The sequence below is a fragment of the Anopheles cruzii genome, chromosome X (assembly GCF_943734635.1).
Source record: "Anopheles cruzii chromosome X, idAnoCruzAS_RS32_06, whole genome shotgun sequence".
Taxonomy (NCBI): domain Eukaryota; kingdom Metazoa; phylum Arthropoda; class Insecta; order Diptera; family Culicidae; genus Anopheles; species Anopheles cruzii.
This window is the reverse complement of record NC_069143.1, coordinates 6,403,497-6,418,082: the sequence shown is the minus strand read 5'-3', so window position 1 is coordinate 6,418,082 and position 14,586 is coordinate 6,403,497. Positions and strand designations below refer to the sequence as shown.

General features: G+C 53.8%; 1 protein-coding gene across 1 annotated transcript in view; it reads left to right on the top strand.

Annotated features, from left to right (window-relative positions):
• LOC128278356 (uncharacterized) overlaps positions 1–3,873 on the top strand; it is a 32,930-nt gene extending 29,057 nt beyond the window's left edge. The window contains exons 11-15 of the mRNA XM_053017077.1: positions 396–522; positions 673–843; positions 1,520–2,132; positions 3,011–3,207; positions 3,351–3,873. Coding sequence (XP_052873037.1) covers positions 396–522; positions 673–843; positions 1,520–2,132; positions 3,011–3,207; positions 3,351–3,873 — 1,631 coding nt within the window. The remainder of the gene's footprint in view (positions 1–395; positions 523–672; positions 844–1,519; positions 2,133–3,010; positions 3,208–3,350) is intronic.
• The last annotated feature ends 10,713 nt before the right edge of the window (positions 3,874–14,586 follow it).

Below are 14,586 nucleotides of genomic sequence, written 5' to 3'. Positions count from 1 at the left end.
TGCTCTTTCCCTGTTTTTTTTTTGAAACGTTTCGGAAGGTGAGAAAAGGAAAATTGTAACAGCAATAACAGTTATAAGCAGGGCTTTTGGAAAAAGTAAACGGAAGTATGACAAACAATGGCTGGATGGCTAGAAGGAAGTGGCGAAAAAATGAGATTAACTACAACCTACATCAGCGAGAGAGCGAGAGCGAGAGAGAGAGATAGGGCGAAAAAGGAGATAGACAGATATGGAAACAATTGGAGTAGAGTGGATGAAGTAGATGAAAATTGTATATCTGCGATGTGTGTTTCGGTTGTTCATTCCAATTTTTATTTTCTTACTTTCCTTTTGTCCCTCTCTCCCCCCGGGGGCGGCGGCTACTACTACTGGGGTGTACTGTGCGGCGCGGGCAGCAAATAAGAAAGCTAAGCTGATTCACGGCAACGGCAGGCTGTGTGGTGCTTCGGCGGCGGCAACGGAAAGCGGTGCACTGGCGGCAGGGCTGCACTGCTCGAAGGTGCCCCGAACTGGCACGGTCTCGTCAGTCGAGGAGCAGCTCTGCCATCAGCAACATCATCACCATCAACCGCAACGGCAACAGCAGCAGCAGCAGCAGCAGCAGCCCAGTGGCCAGCAACAGCAGCAACAGTATTCAACCGGCGGCCAGCAACAACAGCAGCAACTACACCACTACCGCCACCAACACCACCAAGGCCCGAACCTGGTCAACAAGCAGCTTGTCCTGCCGTTCGTACCACCCAGCTTCCCGAACGGTTCCGGCGACGGTTCGAACCACCTGATCAAACCGTCCGAGTATCTGAAGAGTATCAGTGACAAAAAGTCCAATGCGGGCTCGCAGAGGTTAGTTGGCAGCTGCTGTGTGGGAGCAGGGTTGCGAGTGAGTAAGTGTGTGTGTGTGTGTGTGTGTGTGTGCCTTCGTACGTACCAGTGTGTGCTCTGATATAGGTGGCGTGTATCCGGCCGGTACCGGTACTCCATCTGAGCCCCGGTGTGTGTACTACCTTCTTCAAGTTTGAATTTTTCCGTTGATTGTGACTCCTGCCCCCTGCCTGCTTTGCGTACTCCAGTTTCGGGTCTTAACTCTTCCACTGGAGAGCTTTCTTCGCTTTATGCCGGTAAATGATGGGCTCGTGTGGAGTTGGAAGTGGCAGCGACACCTGCGAAGAAGTTCCAACAGTCTAAGCCGGTAGAGAGCGCGGGCACGCGAGAGAGAAAAGGCATCCGTTGATCCGTTGTGTTTCTCTCACGCACACGCACACTTTCTCTCACGCGCACGCACGCTTTATCTTCCATCTACACACACACAGCTCTACAGGCCACGGGGCCGATCATCATCCATGCCGCGACTGCCCGAAAGGCCTGCTGGCAATGTTCCGTTCCGGGAGCCGATCCGAGCCCGGTGTGGCCCAATTACGAACGGCACGACACACACACAATCGCACACACATACACGAGAGCGATCAGCAGGTGTAACGGGCTCACGCTAACCGCAAACTCTCTCTCCTTACTCCATCAGATCATCAGATACGGAGGATTATATGCCATTGAACACCACCCTGATTGTACAGGCGGGTTCGGAGCCACCGAATCCACCCCCTCCACCACCCGCACCACCGCTCGGGCAAATCCTTGGCGCCACACTCAGCTCGACCCTGTCTTACCAACATCAGCAACAGCAACAGCAACAGCACCCTGCTAACGGTAGCAACCGAGCTACGGCAGGCGGTAACGGTGGTGGCAGCGGCGGCAGCATCGCAACGGATAAGCCGAACAGTGGCCGGCCGCCGCCTCCACCGCCACCGCAGGACAGCGACATCCGGAAGCTGCACCAGCCGCTGTCGGCCATCTCGATCCAGGACCTGAACAGTGTGCAGCTCCGCCGGACCGACAAGATGCTCTCGAAGACGTTCTCGGCGCCGACGCGCAGCATCAGCATGCAGTGCCTGTCGACGACCAGCGAGCAGTTCCTGTCGCAGAAAACGGATCTCATCGCCGAGCTGAAGCTGTCGAAGGACATTGCGGGCGTGAAAAAGATGAAGGTCGAGCGGGCGAAGCTGGAGGACCGGCAGGCGACCGAGGTGTACTCGGAGGTGACCCGCCAATTCACAGCGCAGAATTACGTTGACCAGGTAAAGGGGTGATGGTTTCGAAGGGGGGAGCGAGAGAGAGAGAGAGAGAGAGAGCTCCAACTCCCCACAGTTCCCACAGTGTGATTGGTGATTTGGTGTTTATTGCGTACCGTTAACCCCACCGCTGATACCACCGCACCCCCAACCTGTATACGGTTTTTGATAGTGTTGCGAGGTCTTTTTCCCTTTCGAATCGTGTGGAAAGTGTCGGGCTTCCCCAGCACAACACAACTCGCGGTCCCACTTTCCTTTCCGTCTCTCGTAGTCGTCTCTTAGCTTCATCTGGACCCCGTTTTCAGCTTTTATGGATTAATATCTACGGTCCGGCACCGCCGGATATGCAATCACGCGATCCGACGGGGAGGTTGTTAGCATAATTTATTATATTCATTAAAATCCGGAGGTCCATCGCCATCGGCCAAGCGCTCTAGATAACAATCACCACCCTATGGAGCCTATTAAGGGGCCAATCACAATCACGATCACAAGCAGCACACCACACCGTGATGCGGTGATTGGTTAGCTAACACACCAAAGGGGAAGTGGGCTTTCAAAATGTGTACAGTTTCGAGCAGTTTAGTGAAGCTTTGCTAACTTTTCCTAACACTAACATCTGGACAGAGCACAAACCGCGTTAGACAGCGGACCTTCCAAATCCAAGCCTGGATTCGGAATTGCGGGCCAGATTCGCGAATTCACACACACACACTGACCTATACGCACTCATACGCACGCACGCGGGCGCACGCACCCACCCACCCACCCACCCACCACCACCTACCCCATCACCCACAATCACGCTATCTATCTATCCATTTTGTGTTTTTTCGTGTCTGCTCTCTCGGTAGCCTTATCATACAGCTGATAAGATCTTTCAGGTCCCGGAGCGAGACAACGCCGGCAACATCATCCCGGACTGGAAGCGCCAGATGCTGGCCAAGAAGGCGGCCGAGAAGGCCAAGAAGGAGTTCGAGGAACGGTTGGCCCGGGAGGCGGAGGACCGCCGCCTGTCCGCCATTCCCAAGTGGAAGCGCGACCTGATCGCTCGCAAGGAGGAGGCAGAAAGCAAGCTCAGGTAGGTCGATGGCAGTGCAGTGGATCCAGCGGCCAGGAGTAGCAAGCCCCAGCTCCTCTCTATCTGGGCAAGGATCGTCGGGTGCCGTGCGCTTTTTCTGATAGCCGTTGTGTTTTCTGCCGTCTTTTCCACCCTGAAAGCAGATCCTCGATTTACACGCCGAAGGTGGAGGAACCACAGCGCCGGTCGGACACGTGGCGCAACCGGATCTCGCAGCGCGCCATGTCCATCGACAACATCAGCTCGTTCGGTGCCGGCGACGACCCGGGTTTGCTGCGCTGCACCAAGGAGAACCAGTATCATCAGCAGAGCGCCAACAACAACGGCAGTACCCCAGTACCCCACTACAGGACGAGCACGGCACCCGGCAACCGGAACGGAGCAGCGACCACTGGCGGGTGGAGCGCCACAACCAACGGGGGTGTCGATGGTCGCAACGGTGCCACCAACGGTAACAACAACAACACGGAGCGCCGCTCGATGGAGAACATCAGCTACGGTAAGCTGGAAGCGGCCGGGACAGCGCACGGCTACAACCTGTCCGACATGCCGCCGCCCACGCCCGGCGAGTCGGTGTGCGGCGGTGACGAGGACGACGGCGAACAGATCATCCCGTGGCGGGCGCACCTGCGGAAAACGAACAGCCGGCTGTCACTGATAGGCTGATAGGTGCACCGTAGCAAGCACCGGAGGAAATGACCGCCGGATGACCACACACACACACACACACATGCGCCTGCACGTGCACACACTCATAACACTCAACACCGAAGATTTCGTTGCAATATTATGTTTTACGGTATGCAACTACCTCTCGAGTACTACGCTCACCGTACGCTCGGTGAACATCAGTGCTACTATGGAGGGGATAGTGAAAGAGAGAGAGGCAGAGAGAGAAAGAGAGAGAGAGATTGAGAGAGAAAGGGAGAGAATGAGAGAGATAGAAGGCGAAAGAATATTTTACTGCCTATGACTACTGCTACTTCTACTGCTGTTATCTACAATCAAGTCTATTACTGCTACTATTATTGCTATTAATCGTGCTACTACTGATAGTACTGTTGTAATGTTGTATTAATGTAATAGGAAGAAGCATCGAACATGTTACTAGTTATTGTTTTGTTTTTGTTTTCCAACAGAGTTAATATTTAGGGAAGGAAAAGGAAAAGAAGAAAACAGGCATCGTTGTGTCGGTGCCGTAGTGGTGCTGTGCTCCGTCAATGTGCTTTCGCTCGTCTCACGTTTCGGTTCTGTTATAGCGCGAACTGGTGCTGGTTTTACCCATCGGACGGTTCTTTCTCTAAACGGAATACTGCTCGTGTCGCTACTACTACACACACACACCCATTTGAAGTGATCGGTATTGCTATGCTTTTATTATCTGTTATCTGGATCCTGGAGTTTCACGGGAGTGGCTCGCTTGCGCGATGCATTTCCGGGTGCATTTCGGTGCGCCATTGTTATACTGAAACTGCGAAGCGAACCGGAACCGGGGCGCGCCCGGAAGCGGAACGGAAGCAATTGCAAAGATTTGTTTGGTAAAGAAGAGCTGCATCGGAACACAGGTGTACGATCCCCCGCAGGAAGAGATTCAGCGTATAGCAAGTAGCTTAACAGCCTGTTTAAACTTACCCGGCGAAGCCGGCGGACAACATAGTTTACGATACACCTTTTATCAAGACGAATTATAAATTAGTCAAACATTTTGCGGACAAATAAATAAATGCTGAACTGAACATGCAAAACCAATCGTTAATGATCGCGACGCTACCAAAAAGGGCGCCATGGGGCTTACGGAATGTGTCGCTATTGTACCAGGTTATTTCTTCAATCCATTTATTTCGCGGCAAACTGGGCCCCGGGATGCAATTGTAATTAAGGTAATAGACACAGCAAACCTTCATCCACAAAAACTCAGTAACATTTCGATTCAAATTATTTTCAAACCGGGAAGCGGGGGGGGGCAATTTGGTAACATATTCTCAGCATGCCATTTTTATTTCACAGCCTTGCAACCAAAAGCTCTGAAAGAAAGAAGAAACGGGTTCGGAAATAAAAACAGGAAAGGATTGTGGGCGAACGAACAAAGGCTACGCGAACTTGCCGAACACAGGTAACGAAGGATGGCAAGCTGTTCACTACCACACCAGGGATGACGTCAAAAGGACGGCTCAGCTTTTCTACTTTTCAACACTGAGCTATTCTTTACAGGGACATTATAGGCCAAAGGCGAGAGCCTTCACCCACGTAACTCACGTATTTTAGTTTATCACATTTAGCAATGCAAAATTGAAAAGCTGGAAGTTCTTTCTCGAAGCATAAGACTACAAAATCGATTATAAACCGGGAATATTTAATGTTTAATGTGCAGTTGCAGACGCCCTAAGCAGAGTCCAAATTAACTCCCTGGCACCGAGACAACAGTCTGGACAAAAATGATAACTCTCAATATATGCAACACCATCTACAGAAGGCCCTATAAATGGATTTAAATCATAAATTATACTTGAAATTACCAGATAAAATCCTGAAGCAAAACTGAATCATCCTTTCCTCGATTTCAAAGAACCGTAGTCAATTAGTAGCCATAGGAACTACATTCGTCACCGAAGCAGCGGGAATTAAGATGGCATGGCACCTGTGGTGAAGCTACTAAAATCCTCAACGGATCCTTTTTGATTCTTTTCAACGATTGCCACATCAGTATAGGAGGAAACACATGTTCGAACGGCAATATCACAATGCCAGAACAGTTTAATTCCCCAATCGTTTGGACTTTAAAGAGAAGCATATATTGTTGACGAGAAACATTTTGTTGACAAGCTGACGCCAGAATATATGAAAAATTGAAACAGGGAGAAAAAATGCAATTCCATTTACGCTTACCAACTAACTCGTTATCGTCGTTAACCGACTTCATCAACCGGAACGCTAGGATTGACGACGATCGCACCGATCATAGTAACAATCGCCGTTATACTATGTTGGAATGAGCGACTGTCAACAACAATTCAAGTTAACATAAAGCCTCAATCACCCGAAGAGAGTAGTAGCACCGGGAAGAAAGGTTGCGGTTACCGTCATCGTAGCCGCCAACGTCATCGAAGCCGTACCCTTTTGAAGGACTACGCTGGCGACGCTGTTGGGTGTTGTTGTTTTATCACAGCACAGAGATTTCGAGCTTTTGAGCTTCTTTCATCCTCTTCTTGGCAACGCTTGCTGGGTGTTGGGAATTAGAAAAGGTCACGCAGAGATTGCGCCCGTGCAGCGTTCGAGAGAGAGAGAGCGAGAGAGAGAGAGTCCGACTTTGTAGTTTGCCTTGTCGCGCCCATTGACGGCAAGCAAAAACATCGATCGTTGGTCGTGGCGTACGTGGTGAACTTTCTAACAATGCGCCTAGAGGTGCTGCAATTTAGTAGCGCGTCCCGGGGTTGTGTCTTGGCTAACACTGACACTTCGCTTCGTTCAATCCGCTAGATGGCGCCCGTGGTACCGAAGGCCGAAGCGACGTTTACGGGCCAAACTCAAACCTAAATCAGCGGTAAATTGTTGCGCTACTCCCCCCCCCCCCGGTGGAGTGGTGCGCATGGTATGGATGGTTACCGCACGGTTTCGTTGGCCACGCCCGGATAGCGGGGGCCAGGGGCCGGGGGCTTCAAAAGCCGATAAGACGGTCGGGCGAGGCACGGCGCATTAATTATGAAGAGTAATTGAAACTGGGTGCAAACTTTTCGCTTTCGCTCTGACGCCCCCTCCTAGGTGTCCTCTAGCGCTCGTTCATTATCACCCCGTCGTCGTCGTCGTCGTCCGGAAGGGTTACGTGTGGATGGGAACCTTCGCGCGGAGGGTTGTATCGATAATAATGTCACCGTTTTCATCGCTACACTATCACAGACGGAGCGCCGTGCATCGCCGGGCTTCGCTTACTAGCTGTTATCCGTGTTATGTTTTCGGCGAACCCAGCGCGAGTCCTTGTCCGCAGTCCTTGCACAAGGCCTGCGCTCGAGGGCCGTGTTTTTTGAGCCTCTCTGTACCTCTGTATCTCCTTTTTCACGCACGCACACACGCATGCCTTTTTGCATCCCTACCTCCCGTCCCCTGCCCCTACTCTTCCGTCAACCAACCCTGTGGCCCGTGGCCCGGCTTTCTCCTTGCCATTGCAACCACTCTTCCACTTCGAGTGTTCCTCAGCTCATTGTTGTTGTACACCGTTGTACCCGGGTTGGGTTGCGTTTGCGTTGGCCTATTTCCTCGCCCGACAAAGGACCTTCCAGAAACCGAAATCTGGCGGCGGCCCGCTCTGGCGGTGTGTAACACTAACCCAAAATCGGGTGCACACCCGAGAGACCGAGGTGCTGACGGCCGAGGGCTGGAAACGTTTTAATCTGCGATGCATCTGCCCCGGACAGTGGCGGGGAGGCGGGGAGGCGGTGCCGGGCCGCACTGCTGTCCCACAGCCCGGGATTTGTAGCCTGCCCCTGTGCGGTGCAGCTGTGTGTGCGGTGGTGGTGGCGGCGGCGGCGGTCCTGTGGCACCGAAGGACCTCCTGGTCCGCGCTAGGGGTCGGGGTTCCAGCCTGTTCGGGGTTCCGGTTCCTCGAGGTCAGCCGAACCCTCCGAGGTCGGGAGGGGTGCGGAGTTTTTGTTTTCTTCTCTTCACTCCCGCTCCGGCTCTCCCGCTCCGCCGCTCTCTCGTCCGCTTTGGTTGTTGGCCATTCTTTCTGGTCAACAGGCAACATCCAAGCCGAAAACCATTTGCCACATTTTTATGTAATAGCCGTGGTACTTGAGCGTTCGCCCTATCTCAGGACGATGATCACAATACCTCAGGATGCAGCCCTACTACCTGCGGACGGCAACAATCGTAGGGAGTAGCATCGAGAGTTGCTAGCATTTCCGGGATCCCGGGGGTTGATCCCCCACCCCACAATGTTTGGGAGCATAAATCGCGGCTGTCGCGATTTCGACACCCAACTGGGCACCGAGTTGCGTCACGCCACGAACCACGAACTGACGACGACCACGCTGCGTGTTGTCACATCGGCGGTATCGGCCTCTGATTTTTGCGCGTAGGTTTTTGTGCATAGATTTTTATGACCTCGGTTCGGTGACCGTCCGTGTTGCCGTTCTTTCTTTGCCTCTTCTGCTGCAAATTCCTCTACGGGTCTGTGGCCCAAAACCCAAATCCCAACCCAAGGACGAATGATGTTATCAAGTTTATGATTCTGTTTGCTTTCCTTTTTGTCCTTCTTTTTTTTTCTACTTCTTCTTCTTCCTTTTCCTCTTCTTCTTCTTCCTCTCCTTGTTTCGTTTTGTCTACTGGGCGTTTTGTGTTAAATTAACATTCGTGTGGACCCTCGTGGGCGTCATATGTTACCCTCCTGCTGCTGCTGCTGCTAGAGGGTTGATGGACGTTCCCAGCCCTCCGCCAGCCTTTAATACGCGCGTCTGTGTGTGTGTGTGTGTGTGTAAGGTTGGCCCCTTTTTTGTTGCGTTCGCCGTTGCGTTCTCGAATCTCTCGACGCGTTCCTCTGGGGGTGGTGTGTGTCTGCGGGAAATGTGCACTGTGGGCGCCCACCCCCCCCCCCCCCCCCCCCCCCCCCCCCTCGGCCCTGGTGCAATTGTGCAGTAGCTCTGTGGCGGACGCTGGCACCGCGCTAATGAAGTGTCGCCCGCGCGCGTCGCTCGTCTTGTCCGCGCGGTGTAATGGCTGGCAATCACCCGCGATGCGGCGCTGTGCCTGGAATGTGTGTGTGTGTGTGTGTGTGCGGTGTTCCCGCAGAGTGTGACAGCGGGATGCCACATACACGCACACACACACACACACACACACACACGAGCCCCCGCTCACACGGATGGTTGGTCAATTAAAATGTGTCGGCGCAATAATCCGCATACCATACGCACCGCGCACTCAGGACCGGCAAAGGACCGTGAACGGGCGCCCCCCTCCGAGTCCAGTGTCCTGCGTGAGAGTGTGTCCTCGGGCCGGAGGGAAAAAGTTGGTTTTGTGTCTCATAAAAATCGGCTTTCGGTTTCGATAATCAAGAAGCCAAGGGCGTCAGGAGGATCTCCCGAATCAACCTCCTACCACCCGTCACCCCCCCGACGCCCGGGGGTGAATCGGAATGGACCGAGGACCGGAGGCGGGCGGCGGGCGGCCCAGAACAAATCGACCGACCGACCGACCGCTGGAAGCCGCACCAGAAGCCAGGGAGACGCCGGGGTGGAAAGGGAAAACGGGGACGACGGACGGGCGGGCGGCGATGCGGTGGGATCGATTTCGGGTTTTGAGGTATCAAAAAATTGGAGAAATCGAACGGAAAAGTTCGATAACGAGAAAAGCCGACAGAGAGACAGCGAGAGAGAGCAAGAGGCCACACAGGGGTTGTTGACCATGGTGTTGACCGGTGGCGGGGGGGGGGGGGGGGGAACCCGTGTTTTGTCGGGTTTTTTTTCCCCCCCCCCCCCCGCCCCGCTCCTTGTACGATTCGCGCCCCAAGTTTCTTTTTCCGGTTCCATAGGGTGTGTTCCAAACAAGCCGCCGTTGCCATCCAGCGCAACCTGCGACACGGGTTGCGCCCAGCACATACCCCGCACCCAGTGCTGAAAACGAGGGCCTCGTCCTTCACACACACACAGGCGGGCGGGGGGTGGGGGGTGGTAAAATACAGAGAGGGCATATGTGGGCAAATGTGGGAATATGTTCAATCCGCGTCTTCCGAAATGTTACTACATCTGTCGCCCCGCGCCGCGCAAGCCGTCAGAGGGTTGGCGAGTGGAAGGGTTACGAGTGCGGGGTGCCGGGTGTGAGGAAGGGTAGGGTAGGGGTTATGAGGCTGCTCAGGTGGTGTTCAGGTCAACCGCTTAGACAGACCGCTTAGGCTGCCCGAAACGGGGCAAGTATCAGTGTCACAGTAATGGAAGGATGGAATAGTATAAGGTTAATTAAGGTGGGTTCAATCGGGGAACCGATTGAAACCCAACCCAAAACCATGCCCGTCCCGTCTCCGTACCATCTGCTACGGACAGGCACAAACGACGAGAACGATCGGCTCGAATTAAAACTGCTCGAAACAGTTTGTTGAGTCGCAACTTTGTATAAGAGCTACCCTCGCATCTACCAATCGTTCCCCTACCACCTACTTACCAAAACGATCAGCTCGAATTAAAACTACTCGAATTAAAACGCTCGAATTAGAACTGCTCGAAAATGTTTGCAAGTTGTATTGCAACTCTGTGTAGGTGTAATGTAAACATTTTGGGTATAGTGATTTGGTCCATTGCACACCACACTCAGTGCCTCAATTCGAGTTAAAACTGCTCGAAACAGTTGGTTGGGTTGCGCAACCCTGTGGAAGAGTAATGAGCGTATTACAGCGGAGCGCATTACAGCGGAGCGCATTGATGGCTTGAGCATCACGCTCACCTACTTACTGATCACACCTACATGCCGCCGACCGCTCAACGCACTACTCGAATTAAAACTGCTCGAAAGCGGGCAATTGCAGATCGACATCAGCACGAAAGCGTGCTCGAATTTCGCCGAGGTTCACCGCCCCCCCCCCCCCCCCCCCCCCGGCAGCTCGCCCAGACGGGGGGTCAATGGGTCTCTGCCGCAGGTGACAAAGTCCTGCGGAATCCTGTCCTGTGAAAACTGCCTGCTCGAAACTGCTCGAAACTGGCACAGAATGGCGCAGAAATCTATCACGCACCCACACGTCGCCACGTCGAGCAAACGAGTGGAAAGCGAATCGGAAAATCGAAAAAAGGACCAAACGCCGGGAAAAAAGGGTAACGGTAAACCCTGGCCCTGTTCCGGAGGTGCCGGTGGTGGTGGAGGGCGGTGGTAGTGACCGAGTGAGCTAACCGGAAATCCACCGAAGGGATGCCAGAAACTGACGCCCCGCCACTGTCAAGCACACACACACACAGCGGCAGGCAGGCAGTGAGGGAGGATGCGCGCGGTACGAGGTCGCGGCCCAGCGCCAGCGCCAGTGCAATCACGGCGTACACGCTTAACAAACCAACCCCCTACCACCTATCCCTCGCCCACCACCGCCCCCTCGCGCCCAAAATTTCTCTCTCTCTTCCACACAGGCGGTGGCGGTGTGTGTGTGTGTGAGTGGAATTTGCGTTGCATCGAGGCCCGCACCGCATACCACCTCGCCATTAACTCGCACACCCTTTCGCCGATTGAGGGGGGGGGGGGGGGGTAGTGTGATGTACTTCAAGGTACGCGCCCCGGAGGGAACGGAGGCGGCAGTCGGCGGCCTGCGACCCTCACCGCTTGCTGACCGAAAACCCCGGAGATCGGGCTAAACATGTTCGTCGAGAGTGTGTGGGGGTTGCAGGATGTACAATGCACACTCTCATCCATCCACCGTATCCACCCCAGGCACCTCGGCATTCGCCTCCTTATTGTGGCCATAATGCCAGCAGCAGCAGCATTGACAGTCGCGAGGAGGCGAGGTCGCAATTCCTCGTCCTTTTTAGCACTCTCTGTCCACACTGTGTTCCGGGGCGGCACATCGCGCACACACCCACGCCATTGGACACCTTTTTTATTTTTTTTCAGGCGGGGGGGGAGGCACTGCACCGCCACCGCCACCGCCATTGCCACCGACGATGTGGTTTGCGGAAGTCGGTCGGTGGTGCATTTGCGGCGGCCATCGCCGAGCGATTGGCACATGTGTGTGTGTTGGTGACCTTTGCTCCTGCCATGCTCCTTCGTGTGTGTGTGTGTATGTGTGCGTCGGAGTTTTTTCGGAGTCTCTCTCTTCGGTCCGTTCAGGTCCAGTAGTTACGGGTACGTCACGATGATTATGACGATGACGATGACGATGATTGGCGGAGGAAGACCTCACGCAAGAAGCATGAAGGGATGCTGCCGGCCAACTGGTGTTTGCTGGTGTGTGCCTAGGTGTAAGTGTGGTTCACAAATCCATTTCCAGCCGCTGCCAACCTGAAAAGCCAAGCCAATGAATGCCAGCGAGTCCTGAGTCCGTCAGCGCTGTAAAGTGGGGAGACAGACCAAGAGGGTGTGTGCCGAGAGCGGAGAGATAGGATAGAGAGAAAGACACTGTATGTGTGTAAGAGAGAGAGAGAGAGAGAGAGAGAGAGCGCTATGCAGATGATACCATTTCGAAGCCTTCGCCTTTCTTCGTTGGAGCCTTCAAAACTTTTCCTAGGTAGGCCGACGAGGACAACAAAGGACAACTCCAACGGTGGCAATTGGCAAGTACCATAGAAAGGTAACCATTCCCCTTCCTCACCATCCTCCGCCTTACCCCACCCGAAAGCTGTTGCTGTTCTGTCTGCCTACCACCAACCAAGCGCGTCAATATGCCGCGCGCGGCGCGCGATTTACTTCATATATTATTCCGCGTGTGGCAAGGGTCACAACCCAGGGGGGGGGGGGGGGGGCGGAGGTATCTCCAACCCACCTACGGCCACCCCTACCCACGCACCCACGGCACAAAGGCACAAGAATTGCGCCCCACGGAAGGAAGCGCTCAGAGCGGTGTGTATTCTTGTACATCATTCGCTTGGGCCCTCTCTCTCTCGCTCTCTCTCGGAAGCGAGGTCCTTGCGCTACGTCCTTCCTTAGCGCGCGACAAGATGCCCCAGCGACTCTTTCTCTCTGCGATGGGGGGCGGGCAGTTCAGCGCACGCGGGAACTCCCACCGACCGGAAGCTAACCATTGTCGGTTAGCCGTTCGGTGGTGATGATGGACGTCCGCAAAAGGGAAATTTCTTGGCGTGTTCTTGGTACCTTCTCCTACCTGCCACTAACCTCTCCGGACCTCCGGTTTCTCTCTATCTCTCTCTGTCTCTCCTTTTTGGCGCAAGACCGGGGACAGTAGCTGTAGCTTTAGATCAGAGAGCACAACCCGACATTGCGCTTTCCGATCCTTGCTGTTTTTGTGTGCTCCTCGGCAGAGGTCGGGTCGAGAAGCCGTCCTCGTTGTCGTCGTCGAACGGGGCTGCTTCTTGGTCTCCCGTGGCACACAGGCGGCACACCATTCCCCGATATCGATTTCAACCCCCGGGGGCCCTGGGCTCTTTGGCAGCGGCTGGTCCCCGTCGTCGTTTTGGGCCCATTTTTGAGTCTTTTTGGTGCTCGGCTGCTGCTCCTTTACGCCCACACTCACGGGCGGGCGGGCCACCAAGGAGTGAGGTGGGCACCCTTGTTTGGAGTGGCTGATAATTCGACTGTTTAATGAGGGCAAGGCTTAGCAAGCAGTTCCGTCTTACGTTACAGCCAGCAAGATTATGCCGCCGGGGGCCTTTTTGCCAACTCGGCAATTCGTAGTTCGGAGGCATCAAAATAGGACACCATCGCTAGGTCCGGAAAAGATCCCGCGAGCCTGGAGCCACCAGTGGCCGGATCTGAGGCGTGTATGATGCCTGATATTGCTCTACAACACCCGTGGCTACCTTGTGGCAGCTGTTGGATTGGATTCTTTTATTGCTGGCTGAATACGTTAGCGTCTAATGCGGCTAGCTGAGCTTCCAACCACTGTCTATTGGGACAGCTCAACACTTGGGACTCCACACAGATACCATAGTCTAGTGCTGAAGCCCCACCGAGCATTGCACCCGGCTCGAACTAGAAATGTTGTCTCCAGAGTGAAGGGAAATTCACCACTTGGCTGCTTGGCTTTTTGACAGGCCAACATCACCAGCCACCTAGCGTCAGCCAGCTAGCAGCTCCAGGTCCAACGCCTCAAAATAAACCTGGCCTGAAACTACTTGCAATGGACTCTTAGGAGCTTGGGCGAGGCGGACGGCGATGCAACGAAAGCCAAGTCCACTGTCCAAGTCGAAGGAACGCTGCGGGCGCGGTCTGAAAGCATCTGTGGTCTGTGGTGAAGTAGTGGCTCGAAACAAGGCCAACGCTAGTGCCAGCAAATGAAGCGTTGCTCTCTTTAACCCAGAAAGTAGGTTGCAGGTGCTGAATTTCCTGGCCATACTTGAAGGGAGTTTTTCGGGGGCTGATCAAAAACTTGCGCGAAATTGGATTTTCCGTGGGCTACGTATATTCGACTTTCGATTTTTTTGGGGCATTAGGTGTGGCTACACATGTCAGGTCATGTCGGTCAATTTTTGACAACTGTTTTCCCTGGACAAGATTTGGCTCATCGGCGATTTTTGTCTACTCCACAAAATGGATGGTAAAGAATCTTTCTCAAATTTTGTGTAAAAAACGAAATTAAAAGCGCGGACGCATGCAAAATGTTGACCGTGACTTATGGTGAAGCTATTATTATGACCCAAAGCAGCGCTTATCGGTGGTTTTCAAATTTTTTCAGAGGACCCAAAAGATGTGAACGTCGAAAAGACAAGTTTGGTTTCTTCGATTGCAGAGTCGCAGAGT